This window comes from Tinamus guttatus, unplaced genomic scaffold, assembly GCF_059628265.1.
Source record: "Tinamus guttatus ecotype Peru unplaced genomic scaffold, ASM5962826v1 Tinamus_guttatus_pri_ptg000307l, whole genome shotgun sequence".
NCBI classification, from domain to species: domain Eukaryota; kingdom Metazoa; phylum Chordata; class Aves; order Tinamiformes; family Tinamidae; genus Tinamus; species Tinamus guttatus.
Window position 1 is genome coordinate 1073480 of NW_028288841.1, and position 16901 is coordinate 1090380.

Genomic DNA, 16901 nt, shown 5'->3' on the forward strand with positions numbered 1-16901 from the left:
TGCGGAAAGACAAGCCTTGCAATATAATCAGCACTGCACTGCCAACAGTATCTGGAAGCTTGTTTCAAGGCTTAAACAGTACCTTGCAAAAAGACATACTTTTCTAAGTGTGGAACACCTCGTTAAAAAAAAAAAAAGAGAGATTGGGCTTTTCGGATATAAAATAAATACCAGCTGAGCCTCTAAACCTGTTAGGAGTCTGAGGCGGAAGATTAAGAGTAAAATAAATCAGAAAGGAAGCTTTAACAGGCTACTAAAAAACAGCCAGCATGACCTTTCATCACACATGGCAGTTAAGAAGGGGAGATGAAGGTAGGATGCTAGACAGTAGCCTGGGCCTGGGACCAGAAGAGCAGCCCAGTAGCAGCTCTCTCCTTGCAGCAATTACAGGAAACTATTGCAATTTCTATACAGGGTCTGAGGGCTCCGTCACTGCATTCTCTTCCCAGGTACAGAACAGGATCTAGCATCAGAGCACAGCTCACTGCCTGCTCCTTTTTCTTCACAGCCATCTCCATGGTCCCCTCTGCACACTTAGCTGCACTTCCCCATGTCCCCGCGCAGACGGTCTCAGCCACGAGGGCTGCCTGGTGCTGCAGAGTATCTCACTGCTGTTCCCCTTTTCGCCCTTTGCCTGGGCTCTTCTTTGCTTGTGGAAATGGACTTCGAAAGAATTTGGCTGCTCATGCCCGTGGGGAACTCCCACAAAATGCAAGGAAGTTGTGAGCAAGTTGTTAGTGGAGAACGTACTTCCGTGTACTGACCAGAACGTCACGTTATAACTGATGTTATATATGATGAAGCACAGACTTTCGAACTAAGGAACTCACCTTTTCTTCTCCTACACAAAATTCTTGAGGATCTCCACCCATCAAATTATTTTCTGCTGCAAATTTCTTTTTAAATGCTAACATGAAGTCATGCAATGATTACTTTAGTGCTCACGCAGACAATTCAAACAAAAAGACATAGGAAAAGTTACACAACCGAAGACAAATAATTAACCCAACATCTTACAAACTTGTCTAAATTCCAGAAAAATTCAGATTAGAGTTTAAACTAAATTATCTTTGCATCTTTGAGGTAAATATACGCATGTGTGCCCGGTTTGTACAAAGATTTTGATTCTCTACATCTCTACGTGTATTCTCTGTATTTGAGGGGCAAGCTTTCACTCCCATAAATATGCAGTGTTCTTGTGACAGCATTCCTAATTACATCTCCAAGGAATGATGCTGGATTGACAGCACCGGACTCTAAGGCCTCTTGTTCAGCCAGTTAAAGGCATGGAATCTGTTGTGCAGCAAATCTCCCTCACATCAATCTGCTCATATATACGGAGAAAGAAAGCAAGCAAAAAGGCAGAGGAGTCCCCACTACTTAGTCCCAGTATGTAGTGAAGTTATAAAAAGAAGGAAATGCATTTGCCACAAAGTTAACTCCATCTCCAGAAAAGCATTGGAGGAAATCAGGTCTGCTGCTCTGAGCTGCATTTATCTGGAAGGAAGAGCAGCAAGGCCCTGTGAGACCCTGTATTACCTTTTTCTCCTGAGCAGTGAGATTAGGGGTTCGCACCGGTGCGTGGGGTACTCCTTTCCTCCGACCTCTGTTTTCGGGCAGAGGGTGGAGAGGAAGACCACGGCAGATTTCCTTCAGGCTGGTCATAGCTGCTAGGGAATTGCTGGGAGGAAAGGACAGGCGAACTGGAGAGGCACGAGGACTGGGGAACGAAGCGTGCGGGCCAGCTCCCGCCGAGCGGGGCCACCACTGCGACGGGCTCAGAGCACAGCCCGTCCTCCGGCTCTTGCAAACAGGCCGAGGGCAGGTGGCACGGGTGACACACCTCCCTGCTCCGAGCTGTGCCATTGGCTCGTCCTTCCTCTCCCAAAATGAATGATTCACAGTTTTGCTGTTTATTTTCTAGGTGCTTTCTCAGCTGCTGCTGAGCTAACACTGGAGAAAGTCACTCGCTTCCCCTATCAGCTAATTTCCCCAATGGGCTCGTGAGAGTGACGGGCTTGAGCGTGAGCCTTGCCTGAGACCACGAGGCCTCTGCATTTCTGTAGGTTAGGACTGACTAAGGTTACTCCTTATGAGTCATGGCACCATCCAGATACACTGTTCCATTAACACAGGCATTCATGTTTGACACCTCTGGGTACAGGCTGTCCCTTGGATCTGATCAGTTTGTTCCATAGAAAACCGCTGTTGTCAGCCCTCAGTTGTTAGCTCAGCCCACAGGAGTGCCTCGATTTTAGCAGAATTAAACCGGAGACCTAGCAGCCTCATCAGCTCTGGTAGCAGTTTCCTCCAGACAGGAAAAACAGTGAGGAGGAATTCAGGTTTTCAGTTCTAAATCACTTTATATCCTACTTCAAAACCTCCTGCTACCGTCGTCCAGAGGTTGCAACTAAATGAATAAGCTTAACATTGACTTTCCATTTCAAATGCAACGTGCACTTTGCTCTCTGCTTTGAGCTGCTGATTAAGTTATACCACAGCTCCTTGTTCTTCATTACATGCAATGAACTACAACTCACAAGCATGGATTTTTCTCAAGTGCCTCCGTTTAAGACTGGTGAAATTAACTGGGAGAAACGTTTCAGTTAGGAACGAGCGTAAAACCTTTGGAATAAAAGTAGAAAAATACCACCGCATTTTTCCACAAGGCATCAATCAACAAGCAGTGACAACAAAGCCTGGTTATTAAATGACAGCATCTCATTAATGTCGTGTTGGCTTTAGCTCTAGGACATACTGCACATCCCCAGCTCCCACTGGAGATGCTTGAGTTGAAAGACTCCCAACATCCCGGGAGAGCTGAGCATGCAGCAGACTCAAATCCTCTGAGGGATGCGGATTGTCATCTATGGCAGGAGAATTTTTTTTTTGCAATTATATAGTGTTTTAGCTGTTCTTAAACAAAAGACAGAGAAAGAGGGAGGAAAAATCTCCTTTATATTTTAAATGTTTCTATTGGGCTTTCCTATTAAAAACATACAGAAAAGGGAAGATAAATGTAAAGTGAGAAAATTCTATCCCATCCTTACCTCAACATCCTAACTCACAGAAAAACATTTTTTTCCTTGTAAGACCTGCATCCTCCGTACCCCGCCTAAGGTGGGCACAGGAATAACCTCTTTTTCATTTGGAAACCCATCAGACTTGCTTCCCTCTGCAACATCAGCCACATGTTATTGGCATTACGCTGCCTTAAAAGCTGAAGGAAGAGATGAAGCCAGGCAGGGAAATCACTCCCTGAATTAAATTATTCCTGGGACCCAGAACTTGCACAGGGTGATATCCACCCTGGACCCTTCTGGGTCACCAGGAGCTCTGTGCTGGAGAAGCCCCTGGGCAAATCTGTCTGCAGGGTCATGCTCAGTGCTGGGTAGGTCTTTGGGACAGGCAGGTGTTTCCATGGTACTGGGCACTCTCCAGGACATTCCCCAGCTTCCCTGGCAAGTTGGAAGTCTCTGGCACATCCCAGCTCCCCTCTGTGAGTGATTAGGGGAACAAACTCCTCGTGTGTGCCCGGGTGAGCACCCTGCAATCCGTGCAGACCCCGCAAAGCCCGTGGCGGGCAGGGGCTTTGCGGGGGGCCCGGCTGCCATGTGCCGGCCGCCTGGCAGAGGGTGCTGCAGGGCCCTGCTCGCGGACACGCGGACACGCAGCCCGGCTCCTGCAGGGGAAGATGCGGCTGGAAAACAACGTCTGCATCTGAGAGCAGCAGCGAGCAGCCCAGCTGACGAGGAGGTGCGGAACCGAGCCAGCCCCCTCCTCCTCCTCCCCACTAAAAAAAAAAAAAATGCACATATAAAGCAGCACAGGAAGAAGATCACATGTTATAATAATCCCCTTTGCAACCAGAGAGCACCAGGGAGGAGAGACGGCCCGGTTCGGGCTGCGAGATGTGATAGCGGCTGCGAGAGAGGGAGAGCAAAACTTGGAGCTAAGCGAGCAGCCCGGGCACGGGCGGCAGCGGCGGGAGGGACCTGCCCCCAGCGCCCTGGGAGCCGCCAGCGGAGCCCGAACCCGGCCTGGCCCCGCTCCCGGCCCCGCTCCCGGCCCCGCTCCCGGCCCCGCTCCCGGCGCTCCCGGTGCCGGCGCTCCCGGGGCGCTGGCGCTCGGTTTGTTTTTCACCGCTCTCCCCCGGCGCTCGCCGTGTGAAGCAAATCCCTGAGAGGGGACAGAAGTGGCTTCCGTGACAGCGGAGGGAGGAGGGAAATACGATAAAATAAACGCAAACAAAATAAAACGAGCGAGGAGCCAAGAAGTCACTTTTTCCCTCTGCGCATCCCGCGGCGAGCGCAGCCAGCTCGGCTGCCCCGCCGGCCCCGAGGGGAGCAGGGCCCGGGGCCACCGCTGGCGACACGGGGTTTGCGCTCCCCAACGCACAGAAACCCCGTGCAGCCACCCGGGCAAAGGCAAAACCGCGGCCCCGCCGAGAGCAACGAGCAGGAACCAAAGTTTGGGAATAGCATCCGAGCGGCCGCGAAGGACCGGGCCGGGCAGAGCTCTCCGCGTCGCAGCCGCCCTCCATGGTGCGTTCACGGGGCTACGCCGAGGATGTGAACGGCCCTCGCCTGCTGCTTGAAGAGGGGTAAAGACGCAGGAAAGCTCTGTTATTTATTTATTTATTGGAAGCGATGTACGGGTGACACCCAGAAGGCATCTTGAGCCCTGAAAAAAAAAAAAAAAAAAAAAGCCACCTCTGGACCCAAACAAAACCAAGGAGAATGAGACAGCAGCCCCGAGCCCTGCACTAAGAGGAAGGTGAGCGGAGAGAAAGAAAGAAAATATAGAAAAGCAATGCAAGCACCAAACCTGTAGATTTCTTCAGCTATTTTTTTGCTTCACTGAGGACAGATATCTCACTGACAGCCATGCAGCGTAAAGGCATCATGCTGATTGTATTCTTGGAATATTTTATTTCTGGCCATGGGGAAGCAGGTAAGCAAAATAAATCAATATTGCCATCCATAAAAAAAAACAGCCTGAACAGAGCACAGGGAGAGAGAATGAAAATCAAATCTACAAACTCTGTTAGATTTATGTCAATATATTTTATATATATATATATAAATATATAGTATATAAATACTTCTTATTCCCCTCAACACAGCTTTTCACAGATTTTCAGCTCAGTCTGCTCCCTGTGAATTATAACCAAGTGCACAGTTTCCTACATCCTTAAGAGAGAACAGTGTATTTTTATGAATGAAAGAAAATAAGACAGAGAGAAAGAGAGCGATGGATTGAGATATTCTGGATATTTGTTTTGAGGAAGAAACACTGTTTTGCTAGGCAGGGCATGAGTGAAATGACAACATTCTTGGATAGCATCACAGGAGGGATCTGACTCATTCTATATGATATTTTTTGCATCGTTATTAGTGAAAGATGCTGTTTAGGAAGTACTGCTTATCCAGGAGAGCCCTCTCACTCAGCCCTCTCACTTCCCTGAGAGGACAGTTAATGTGCATTGGACAAGACTAAATTAGCATTAGGGAATAAATAGACTGGGACAGAGAGAGAAGTTCATTAGTTGTGTGTGTGTGTCTGTGGGTGCACAAAGAAGCATGTTCGGAGATGACAGAGCTGCCCTGGTATTTACCTATGGTTCTAAAAATATCCTGATCGTGAGAGAAAAGAATTATCTGAGGGAAAGGAGGGAATTATTTTTTTTTCTTTCCTTCTGTGGTTTAATACACTTCTAAGGTTAAAAGAGATGAATTATGCAGATCAGGTCAAAAAAAATAAAAACAAACATTGATGAGACAATAACCCATCCTCGTTTACTAGCCCATCGGGATACCACCTTGTGGTCTCTTTTTATGTAGACAAAAGCCTGTCATTATTGTAAAATTCACCTGCATGCCCGGGGTATTAGGAGAGGAGTGAGTAGAGAACGAGCAGAGGGAGGACGTGGTTCCTTAGTCCTCTGAGTGTCTTGTCTTGGGTATTCACTCGATTCCTGGGCAAGGATCTTCTCTGTAGGATACATAAGCTGACACGTAGCACACAAAACTCACAGAGATGCCTCATAAAGTTGCTGATACTGCCGGGAAAAGCAGCCTGTTAGCCAAAATTTGCTCTGCATCCAATTCACAAAGTGAAAACACATCTTCAAGGAAAGGCAGCGCAAAGCTGATTTCTTGGGAATCTGAGGGGAGGGGATGTGCTCTGCATTAAGCTAGGCACTCTTGGAATAATGGGGTAGGGGCAGTGATTAATGGCAAAATAATTGGAAATTGAAGGTGATGACACTAAGGACTCAATGTCACTTTAAACAAATATACGGTGTCTGCCTGAAAGGCTGGGGAAACACCAACCTGTGAAAGCACAAGGGCTGCTTGATCATTTCTGATTTTTAATATTGCTTCTAAAAGAAACAATGTAAAAGTTTTGAATTAATCTTGAATCTTTACAGGTTCTTTGCAGGCTGGGTCAATATTATTTAAATCAAGGTTCTGACAGCATCTAGCTAATCTGCACAAAATCTCAGCTTTTTCCTGAACACAGGCATGCAGAGAAGCGTTTTTTCTTTCATGCCTTATTATCCTATACCGTAATCTTCCTTTTCAGCAGTACAGTGAGCCCCTCCTGGTCAAAGATGAGATGAATTGATTGGAACTTATAAGGAATGGGGGGAATATTTGTCTTTCACCCATGTCCATGCAGATGACACAGCCAGGGCTGTCAAGATTGGATCCTTAGATCTCTTAACACAATGCGAAGGGGGAAAAAAATATGAGTTTGTCTAGAAGGGTCAGGTAGGCTTTATAGCACGAGATGGGACCCGGGGCTGGGCTTCGCCCGCCTCGCTCAGGCGGAGGGCGCATCCCCCTCACAACAGCAGCTGGAATCTCCTGTGCAGCCGGGGCTCCTGCCCCGCTCCCTGCCAGACCTTGTCCCCCAGGTGCCCGGGCCAGCTCTCCTCCTGGTGGCAGGTCTCCAAAAGGGGGCGTGGTGTGGTCAAAAATGGCCATTTCCAGCGCCAGGCTGAAGGTGACTTGTGCTGCCCGGGCTTCCCGTGGCCCAGGGTTATTGAGCTCTTCTGCAAAGGAGGCTGCAGGTCCTGGAGCCAAGCGCTGCTCCAGGAGGGATGCAGATGGCAACCTGCCATGCTGGAAGACTGCCCACATCTGAGGTCTTATTCTCTGTCTGTGCCTCAGGCCATGGGGGCATTTGGGGTTCATCACTTATTCACAGTGTCACCTTTGGGATATTTAGGAAGTTCCATTTGGGAGGACTCTTCTGGTTATAAAATTCACCTGGCTACTCGTAAGTGGATGAAGACCCATCAAACCCATTGGCTGTTGGCACCTGACAAACCAAAGGGTTGTAGCACTTTTCTTGTCACCAGCATTACAGAAAAGCCTCTATGTCTGATTGATGGTGACTTGAGCAACTCATGTCCCCAAGCTGATTAGCTATGAAGAGCATTCAAAAGTTTTTGCTATTTAAAAAGAAAGTTCGTCAAGGTAGAACGAGTGCAATTCAGATGGGCACATGTACATGTGCATGCTGAAACTGCTCCTCCAAGACTTCAGCAGAAGATATCCAAAGTTTTCAGTGTTTAAGAGCTGCTCAGAGCTGCCGAAGTTGTTCTGGAGGAGCCTTGAGCACAAGTGATTTTGCATACAGAGAAGAAATAAAAAAATCCCATTGCAAAGTCCATAGAAAACACTAGGCATCTTTCTAGTCACATCAGCAGGCTTTGAACCCGGTGTTACAAGGCTCTGAAGTAAGACCCCTCTCCTGGAAACTGTGTCCGGGTAATACCAGAAGTGTGTCCTCTCTTGAACTGTATGGCACCCTAATCATCAGATAATATTATCACTATAACACGCGCCAGGCATGTGCCACTGCCCTGCCACTCTGTGGCACAGCCCAGAGGGAGCAGAAGATAAATAAATAAATTAGCAATACCATTTATGGAGCCAAGCCACCCATTGTGGAGTAAAAGCTAATCAACCTCAGTGACATGCAGTGCCCGCGCACAGTCAAACTGTTTATTTTGTTATGAATTATTCAACAAACCCTCCTGGCATTCAGGATAAGTTGTTTGGTTGCGTGGCTGCTGTATCTCTCTGCTGTGGTCCCTCCCCACTGCTCAGACGACACATTTTGTGTTGTTTCCGCAGAATCAGTGAGTGATGGACAGGCTGAGCTGTGCTCGTGGCCCAGCAATGTCCTGTCAATTGATCTCTTTAAATGCAAAGCTTTTAATCGACTGCAAAATTTGTTTTCCTGTCTCTCGCCTTCTCTCAACCTCCCTTCCACTAATTTGCATGCCGTTCTTCTCCCATTTTCCTAATGACGCAGCAGTCCGGACGGGAACTCTTTATTGATGCTGCTGCATTAGCAGGCAGAGCAGCTAAACCATCTTGTGACTGCTGATCAGAATGTCCACATTCTTCTTGCCTTCCCAGGTCCATATAAACACAGCAGAAAGACTCAGTATGAGACTGGCATTTATGGGAAATAAAAGAAAAAGCAAGTTTCCTTTTTTTCTCTTTTATGCCATTCTTGTCTGCAAAGCTTCCCCTATGTAATTCCTTCAGTTTAGAACACCAGCATCCATTTTCCTCTGTGAAAGCTTTCATGATGTGATATATCAATAAAGATGGACTTTCTTTTAGTTACGGGACATGCGTATCCATATTTCAGGGGGATTTGTAACATGAGCTCAGTCTTGATCAACACTAAGTGCCTTGGTTCCCGTCACAGCTAATGCTCGTTCAGGGCTCAGTTGGAAGATTGGGCCCACATAAATTCTCTGCAGACAGAGATGATACCTTTGTGCAGCACTGAGCAAAATCAGTTAATATCCAATTTACTATGAACATAGGAATTGCTATATTTTCTATTTTTACAACATTTTTTTACCAACCAGGAACAAGTCAACTATGACAAGGTAGACACTGAAATGCCACTCACAAGGACAATCTTGAGGCGCTGCAGCTTGTAAAATTTGTGTTCAGCCATATGGATGTATTTATCCTTTTCCAGGAACTCTTGTGCTACTCAGTGGAATTCACCCTCCAGACTCCATTGGTCAGTGGAATTCACTGGACATGCCATGGCTTGGGATGGTGTCTGAATTCTAGGAAGCAAAATGCATGAGGTGCTTTCCAGAACAACATCCACCCCTCATCCTTGTTTTCTGGCAGAAATTTCACTAAAAATTAAGGGCAGAAGCAACTCAAGGGCAAAGCCATGCAAGTTGGACACATTTTTTCACCTTTAACAATCTCCTGTGAAAGAAGGCCATCAGTTTCAGCCCAGTACACTTAAAATCGGAATATTTTTATAAGGCTGAACCAGAAAGTATTTTCTCTGGTCTAACTTGATTTTAAAGCAAGTTTTGCCTGAGGAAAGATTGAATATAAACCGAGAAAGGATTTTAAAATTTGACCTAGGATCTTGAATACCTGACCTTTGAATCGCTGCTAGATTACTACGGGTTTACAGTCATCCTACTTTTCATTGGAAGGGTCATTTCCTGTAGGACTTGCACTGAGCCATCTGACTTGTGACCTCTTGGATTAGATTTATAACCTTGCAAGGTCAGTCTTTAACTCCTTCTAGACTATTAAGAGATGGAAAGATGTAAAGAGTACAGTGCACGTCATTAGAAAAGCAGTTTTCTCCAGTTTAGTAATAAGGTTTTGGGAATAACCTGTGATCCAGTGCCACAAGGCATTACTGATTTCCAAACAGTATTATGACTTTATCATTATCCTTACCTTTTACTAATTTAGAAATGAACAGGTACCTATATTGAACGTACAAAAAAGGCTTGTCTACTAATTATTGTAAACTTGGCAAACAGAATACAGTCACCTGCTCCCATATTAAAGCATTTAAACAAGAGAGGCTTGATTTTCAGCTCTGCTAAGTATTAACAACTCCAGCTCATCCGAAAAGAAGTGTCAGAAACTCAATACCTCTTAAAATCGGGCTAGTAATGCATAGCTATAGAAATATATGCTTTATTTTAGATGTCTGTATGTGTAAACAGTCTGCAATCTGTAGGGCAGGAATAATTTCTTTTCTACTGTACCTACAGTGCATAGTACAGCTTGGCTTCACTCTCTGGTGACAATGAAAATAAGTGTACGAAAAAGTCCTTAGATCTGGAGCTTTGCTAAAGTAAGAAAACCAAGATTTCTATACTTAAGCACATAGTTTGATAGACCAGTGCAAGTGCATTTTTAACAGAAATCAAAGTTAGACCTTCAAATGCTCACAGGTAACAGCTGTGATTTTGGAAGACATCAGTTCATGACTTCAACACCTAGAGCAAAGACCGCATCTGCTGAGAAACGCCCTCCAGACTTTGTGTGAGAAGATGAAGTAGCTTTCCTTACACTAAGTCCTGTTGGGTGCAGAAGGAGAATCCCAACATTTGCATGGTCAGGGGTTTTAGAGCCTGAGAATCACCCGGGAAATTTTGCTTACTTTTGTTTCTTTTGGCTGTCTCTAGATCCCATGAGGCTACAAGGCTACCGCTGCAACGGCCGTTCGTGCAATCCTCCAGTGGGCAACCTCGCGACCGGGAGGACACCAGCCACTCTCACCACGTGTGGGCAGAACAGTACCGAACTGTACTGCTTCTACCCGGACCAGAACCTCCTCCAACAGGCGGCCCGGGGCTGCGGCCAGCCTCGCTGCACCAAATGCAACGCCAACCAGCCGGATAACTCCCATCTCCCTGCCGACATGACGGATGATTTCTTTGCAAACCCCATCTCCTGGTGGCAGTCGGCCCAAGGGGTACACAGGGAGGAAATCAGGCTGGACTTTGAAACTGAATTCTACCTGACCCATGTCATTGCCGTGTTCAAGTCACCTCGCCCAGCTGCGATGGTGTTGGAAAGGTCCCAGGACTATGGCCAGACTTGGAGGCCCTACAAATATTTCTCTGCCAACTGTACAGCCACTTTCGGGCTCCAGGATGATCTCGTTGAGGAGGGCTCCATGTGTACATCCAGGTACTCGGACGCAGTGCCCTGCACCAGAGGAGAGGTAAGCAAATAACTGAGGTTTGGACAATGTTTAGTGTTGAACACCTGAAGTCTAGATGAAAATCAGCATGTTCTCCAAGGGAGGTTGTCCATCAAAAACATGAAAGGCAGCCTCTCCCCAAAGGCTTTATGGTAAGAAAATAATGAGGAAAGATAAATATGTCAATGAAAGTGAATTGAGATGATTTAATGATCTCTTTTACGAGAATTGCATATGATAGGATTAACATTTCCTAATTTTACATTGCAGATGCTAATGGCTGAACTAAAATTCCATGAAAATGTAGAGAGAAATAGGCATTTGTAGAGTCTGGTTTATCTGAAATGGTTTTCTACTGTAGGATGACATGAATTGCATTCTGCAGTTATCTATTTTTGTCCACATAAAAGGTCCTAGATGTTTGGAAGACATTTAAATACATCTTCCCCCCTCCCCAACATTCAATGCACGCTGGCCCTGCTGGGAGGGTCAGCTCTGATAAAATATCAAGGCACAGGCCTGAAAGGAAACCTTAGAAACAAGAAATGGATGTGAGCAGCCACGTTTCACTATTCAAACACAGGGTACAGTTCCTTCAGTATGAGTATTTTGATGTGCCATTAGATGCAAAGGGTTTGATTTTAAATAAATGTATGATTACGCTGATAAATTCCTCTGAGAAGAACATTAGAAACTGCTTATTAATCAGGTATGTAGCTCAGCTATAAGCCTTCTTGTTCATCAGTCTCAAAAAGATAGGAAAGAAGATAAATATAATTGGTATCTTTTTATAGAGGAGGCATGGAGGTATATGGGGAGATTATAAAACACTCCCATAGGCACATCAGCAGCTGGAGTCCTTCCACTTCCTTCTCTCTTCTCTAGAGAAGTCACAAACCTCTTCTTCGTTTCCCTGTCTGGAAACAATCATGAAGATTTGGGCAGTAGTTATCTTGCTACAAATTAAGCTCAGGTGTGAGGTGAAAGGTCCAGATAGGCTTTAAAAAACAGGGATTTCAGCAGCATGTTTCAAAATGCACTCAAGAAGAAAGGAACTAGTGTACCAGAGACAGGGAGGCAGCAGTACAGAGACTGAGTTCATCTTTGTGCAACAGACTGGGAAACATCTCTACAGAGTGGAAATCTGCAGTAAAACATTTGCTGAACTGTCTTCTTGTTGGAGCAGCAATTCTGCTAGTCAGTAAGATACAAATACATCAAATACATCCAAATGTCTTTTGTACAGAGATTTCACTTGCCACGTCAATATAGAATCTAGGCATCTAATACCATTTTCCATTTCTGTGTGCCTTCCAATCAAAAAGCTGGAAGTACTTTACAAGGTCTGTTTAACAACCTTCAGTACACATGTAAGGGTCCTGTTGCCATTTCACAGATGGGGAAAGAGAAGCATAGAAAGGTAAAGTGATTTGTGGTAAAACATGACAATTCTGGTAGAGTAAGGAACAGAATCCAAGCTTTGAAGCAAAAGCCTTGGCCCTAAATGCAAAACAGCTCTTCGTGCTCTAGTACAGTATCCTCTGTTCCCCTGCCCTATGTTGGGTTTTGTGCTTATTTAACTTTGGAAAATATCATTTAAGACCATGTGTTGCTGCTAAAATAAATCTGAGAAGTGGATGGCAGAAAACCAAATAATAAAACATTCATCCAACACAAGCCTTTGTGATTACAAGTCAAAATGATTCTGTCAACTTGGGCAGCAAGTACACTGAAATGAATATGTGTATGCTTAACCAATGTACACTGTGGTAGTAGATGACAGAAAATGCTAATAACAATAATAACAGTCATATATTTACAGGTCATACCCTTTCAGTTCCCAAATAATTTCATGAACTGTTAAATTAATTGGATACTCACAGAGGTCACTTCCTCCATGAGAGGGAGAGCTGAAGCTATGAAGCAGCACACAGAGATCCACAGAGCAATGTGGCAGAGAACAGGACAAATGCTGCTTCCCTGCACACCAACCTGAGAGGATTCCGAAGTTCTGGACAGACCTCATGACCTCTTAACCAATGCATGAAGTAGCACCATGACACGGGCACAACTGCATCCCACTCTCCAGGACAGCAATATGACGCAGCAAATTCTCTTGGAAAGGAAAATCTAGGGAGGCAGAGTGTAGGCACTTAAAGTGATATCTGATCAGATTTGCACGAGTGACACTGTTACTCTCACTGCAAGTTTCGTGGGATTTTTGCCCACACATCTCCAAATTGCAGCTTTACACCATCTTTAAAGATGATACAACTGTCACCAGGGCAGCCGCTCAAGCAGCGCCTCACGAGTGACTGGGAAGGAAGCAGGTCAGGGCTGGACGCCCCCGCACCCACACGATACTTTCTGCAATTTTGTCTGTTTTCTTTTCCCCTCCTCTCTGACCTATCCAATTACTGGTACTGACCAAGCCCTGGAGAGCTGATGAGCTCACATCACAAGCGGGCAGCATTTCGGAAATGATTAAAACTATTTCCAGCTTACATGTTAATTAATTTTCTGAGACAAATGTCTTCTCTCTCTGCTGAAAGGTTGATGTCATTTCCAGTGCATGACAGTCCAGATTTTCTTAGGCACTGTCCTATTTCAGGAGAGATAAATTCCTTTTTAACAGGACACAACAGGAATCACAGAGGAGATGGCTTAGTAGGAACACCACGTTTAAAACCCGTGTCTGATGCATCAGGGAACAAGATTTCACCTTGGCTGCCTTCCACAATTGAGAACGTAGGTGAGAAAATGGAAGGTGGTAGAGCTGTAAAAACATATAGGCATCTATAAATTGAGATGCATCTCTCACAGGCAGCACACTGTGGTGCTCCTTCAAGAGCAGTGAGAAAGGTTTCTCCTGGCAGCACATCAGGAAAGTGAAAAGGACCTTTGAGGATACTAGAATGGAAGCAAAATATATTTTGGTGAGTGATGTAACAATGTCATAATCCAGTATATGATTAAGTGAAGGTGTGTCACTTATCAATTTTAAATTATCCCTTATCTTTCACTTCTCACTGGGTCACATATCTACATACCATCTGAGATGAGGCAGAATTAAGGCAGAAGATGCCATGCATTAGAGGGCATGGAGAAGGCTTCCTAGTGCCCCTTTTGCAGCTTTCTTTTACTCCAGCATTATTAAATCTTCTGCTCTGGGGTTCAGATCTACAGCACTTCTGGCATTTATTTCACCACTACTTGCCAGTGGAACCCACATGAACTATTAGCTCATTAATGTTGTCCGCTATCCAAACCTCCTCTTCCAACTCCAGTGCTCCAGTTTTCAAGCTCAGTGCTTGGCTGCTAGTCCTTCCTCTGCCATTTGAGACTAAGGATACTCCAGTTCTCTCACTTGTTTAACATGGTCTATTAGCTGCTATGTTTGAGCTTGTTTCTCACCAACCTCTTGAATTTCCCAGACCAGTTTTACACCAATAAGCCAAGCTCTGAAAGCTGTGCAATGCTGAAATCTAAATTGAAATAGGGAATCCAGACTTTGCAGCTCAACTTAGTGGCCCTGCTATTTACTAGGAAATATGCAACTTCAAGCAGAAAGCTTCTAGCATAGCAGGGATCCTTGCTTCTCTTTAAGAAGTAATTTTTCAGGTCTTCCTTTAGATTATTCTGAAACTCATAGCCATTACCAGGTTCCAAGTTTACCAGGCTCTTCCTGACTCTTTGTGGCAAGCCTACCAACTTGTATCCCTGAGGTTATTGGTTATTTCTGATCCATATTGCCATTCCAGGTGGAATGTTTCACAGATGAGCTCCCCAGTTTGTTCAACATTTCAAATTCCTTGCTGTAGTGAGCATTTCAGTCCAACCAAGACGTCATCACCCAACATTTTCTGGAAATCTCCAGATGCCTTTTTAAATTCGGTGAAATCATCTGTTCTTTTGAGAATGTGTTTTGATTTTTTTCAACCACTTTTGATGCCTGTGAACATCTCCACTCTCCATCCCTCTGTTTTTCTAACAAGCAAAGCATTGTACTGTATAGTCACAAACCCAAAAATGAACCTTTAGTGCATCTAATGTAAGTAAAAACTTTGGCCCAAGTAAAAGGAGAAATGTCCACAACATTGCATCAGATGTTTGTGTGACTTGCACTTCAGACACCATCTGGGGAAAAAAGGGTTCAGAATGCTTCGACCTGCATCCTGACAGCACGTGCTCTCAAGGATCTTAGGGATTAAGAGCACATTTTCAATAAATCAGAATATCGGGAAATGAAAACAAATGTTCTTCTTCAAGAAGACGATGATTGCATGAAAAGAAGACATTAGTGTGCAAAGCTGGATATAAAAGTGACCAGCTCACAACCACGAGACCCAAAAGGGGACCCATCTACTAGGTCTGCCTAGTATAAGGCAGCGTAAAATCAAAGGCTGGTTCATTTATGTGAGTGTCTGGGTGACAGATGACACCAATGAAGTGTGATATAATAAACCCATTACTGGAATTCACTGGGGGCAAGAGGAATTGTGTATGCCTGAATTAGGTAACCGGTTCCTATGGCAACGTGTTAAATGTGCCTTGCGCAGAAGACCCGTCCATTCTCCATTTTGAGCCTGTGGTGACCTCTTTAGGGACCAAAGTCTGCAGCAAAGCCTTTTTTCAAAGACGAGTGGACTCACTTTGTAGCTAAAAGTCTTTCATTCACTCTTCTAAAGACACTCCGAGAGTGTCAAAGCAACATGTGGAGTGATGGGATGCAGTTCTGTGTACTTCAAAAGGCACCAGGCTGTTGCAACAGAACATCATGGAAGGTCTTTGCCTCTGCACTGCCACTGGAGACCCTGATGTCCCTTTCCATCTACAAGGACTTCCTGAGCAGAGCAGTGTTTACTATAGAGCAGGACCATGTGCACACAGACACCAAACCAGGCCAAGGACAGGCCTCTGGGTGGAAGGTACCTGACTGTTCCAAGCACTCAATTTTTACTGTCTTTTCTCAGGGTTTTCTTTTACAGTCTTCATGCCTTTTGGTAAACAAAGGAGGATCCCCCATGAACATACATACCTCATTAAATGGTAAATCAATAATTCATGAGGTCACCATTAAGGTTGCATTTGCTTCTTAAAGGTCTGATCTCATATAGCAGTGGGGTCACTGAAAAGAAACAAGCCCAGCACATCACAAGGTTGAATTCCTGGTAGCTGAGATGCGAGGACACGATACTCTGCTGCACTGAATCGTCCAGCACTCACCAGGCCTCTCAAAGTCACACGATGCTTGGGTTATTCCGACTTCCAGCCGGAAAGAATTCCAGGAGGGATTAGTCACTCCTGAAGGGACATGCCTGAATGTTATGACTAGGGCTGTCTGTTCAGCATTTCGTTTAACTTGAACTGTAGAGGAGATAAAATGCAGAGGCAAGTTGAGAGGAAGCAGTTAACACCAGCAGTGTAAACAAGCAGATAGCACTGCCAGGCCCTGCTTCCCTGGAGGAAGAATTAAGGGGCTCAAGGGTTTGTGTCTGAGGAGAATTGGAACTGACATGAGACTGGTCCAGGATTACCATCCCTGGCAAGGGAACTTCAGGAGAGCACCAAGTGTCCTGCTCTGACCTGCTTTGTAATAAGCCAGTTCAGAAACATTTGATATCTAGCCAGAAAGACACGGTTATTTTCTTGAGCATTATTTCTGCATTTCCTGACCTACTAGGAAGCATATCAAATCTCAACCTATTTCATAAAAGCTTAGTGGAGTTGAAGTCATGACTTTTCTTAAAGTTGAATCTTAGGTATCCATTGCTGTATTTCCAGACTCCAGGCAGAAAATTTGCTGTTTTCTCTATGGTTGTTCACAATTGCTTTCATGGTGAGACTGCATACTTCTCTACATATGTTCATGTGTAATGTTTCAG

The 16901-nt window shown here is 45.0% G+C and overlaps 2 protein-coding genes across 2 annotated transcripts in view; one reads left to right on the plus strand and one right to left on the minus strand.

Moving 5' to 3' along the window:
• Positions 1-1710, minus strand: part of UROC1 (urocanate hydratase 1) — a 38264-nt gene extending 36554 nt beyond the window's left edge. Inside the window, exon 1 of the mRNA XM_088528216.1 lies at positions 1540-1710. Within this exon, the coding sequence (XP_088384342.1) occupies positions 1540-1665 (126 nt within the window). The 5' untranslated portion in view covers positions 1666-1710. The remainder of the gene's footprint in view (positions 1-1539) is intronic.
• Positions 1-16901, plus strand: part of LOC104577994 (netrin-4) — a 166708-nt gene that overhangs the window by 117769 nt on the left and 32038 nt on the right. Inside the window, exons 2-3 of the mRNA XM_088528226.1 lie at positions 4855-4953; positions 10496-11037. Coding sequence (XP_088384352.1) covers positions 4887-4953; positions 10496-11037 — 609 coding nt within the window. The 5' untranslated portion in view covers positions 4855-4886. The remainder of the gene's footprint in view (positions 1-4854; positions 4954-10495; positions 11038-16901) is intronic.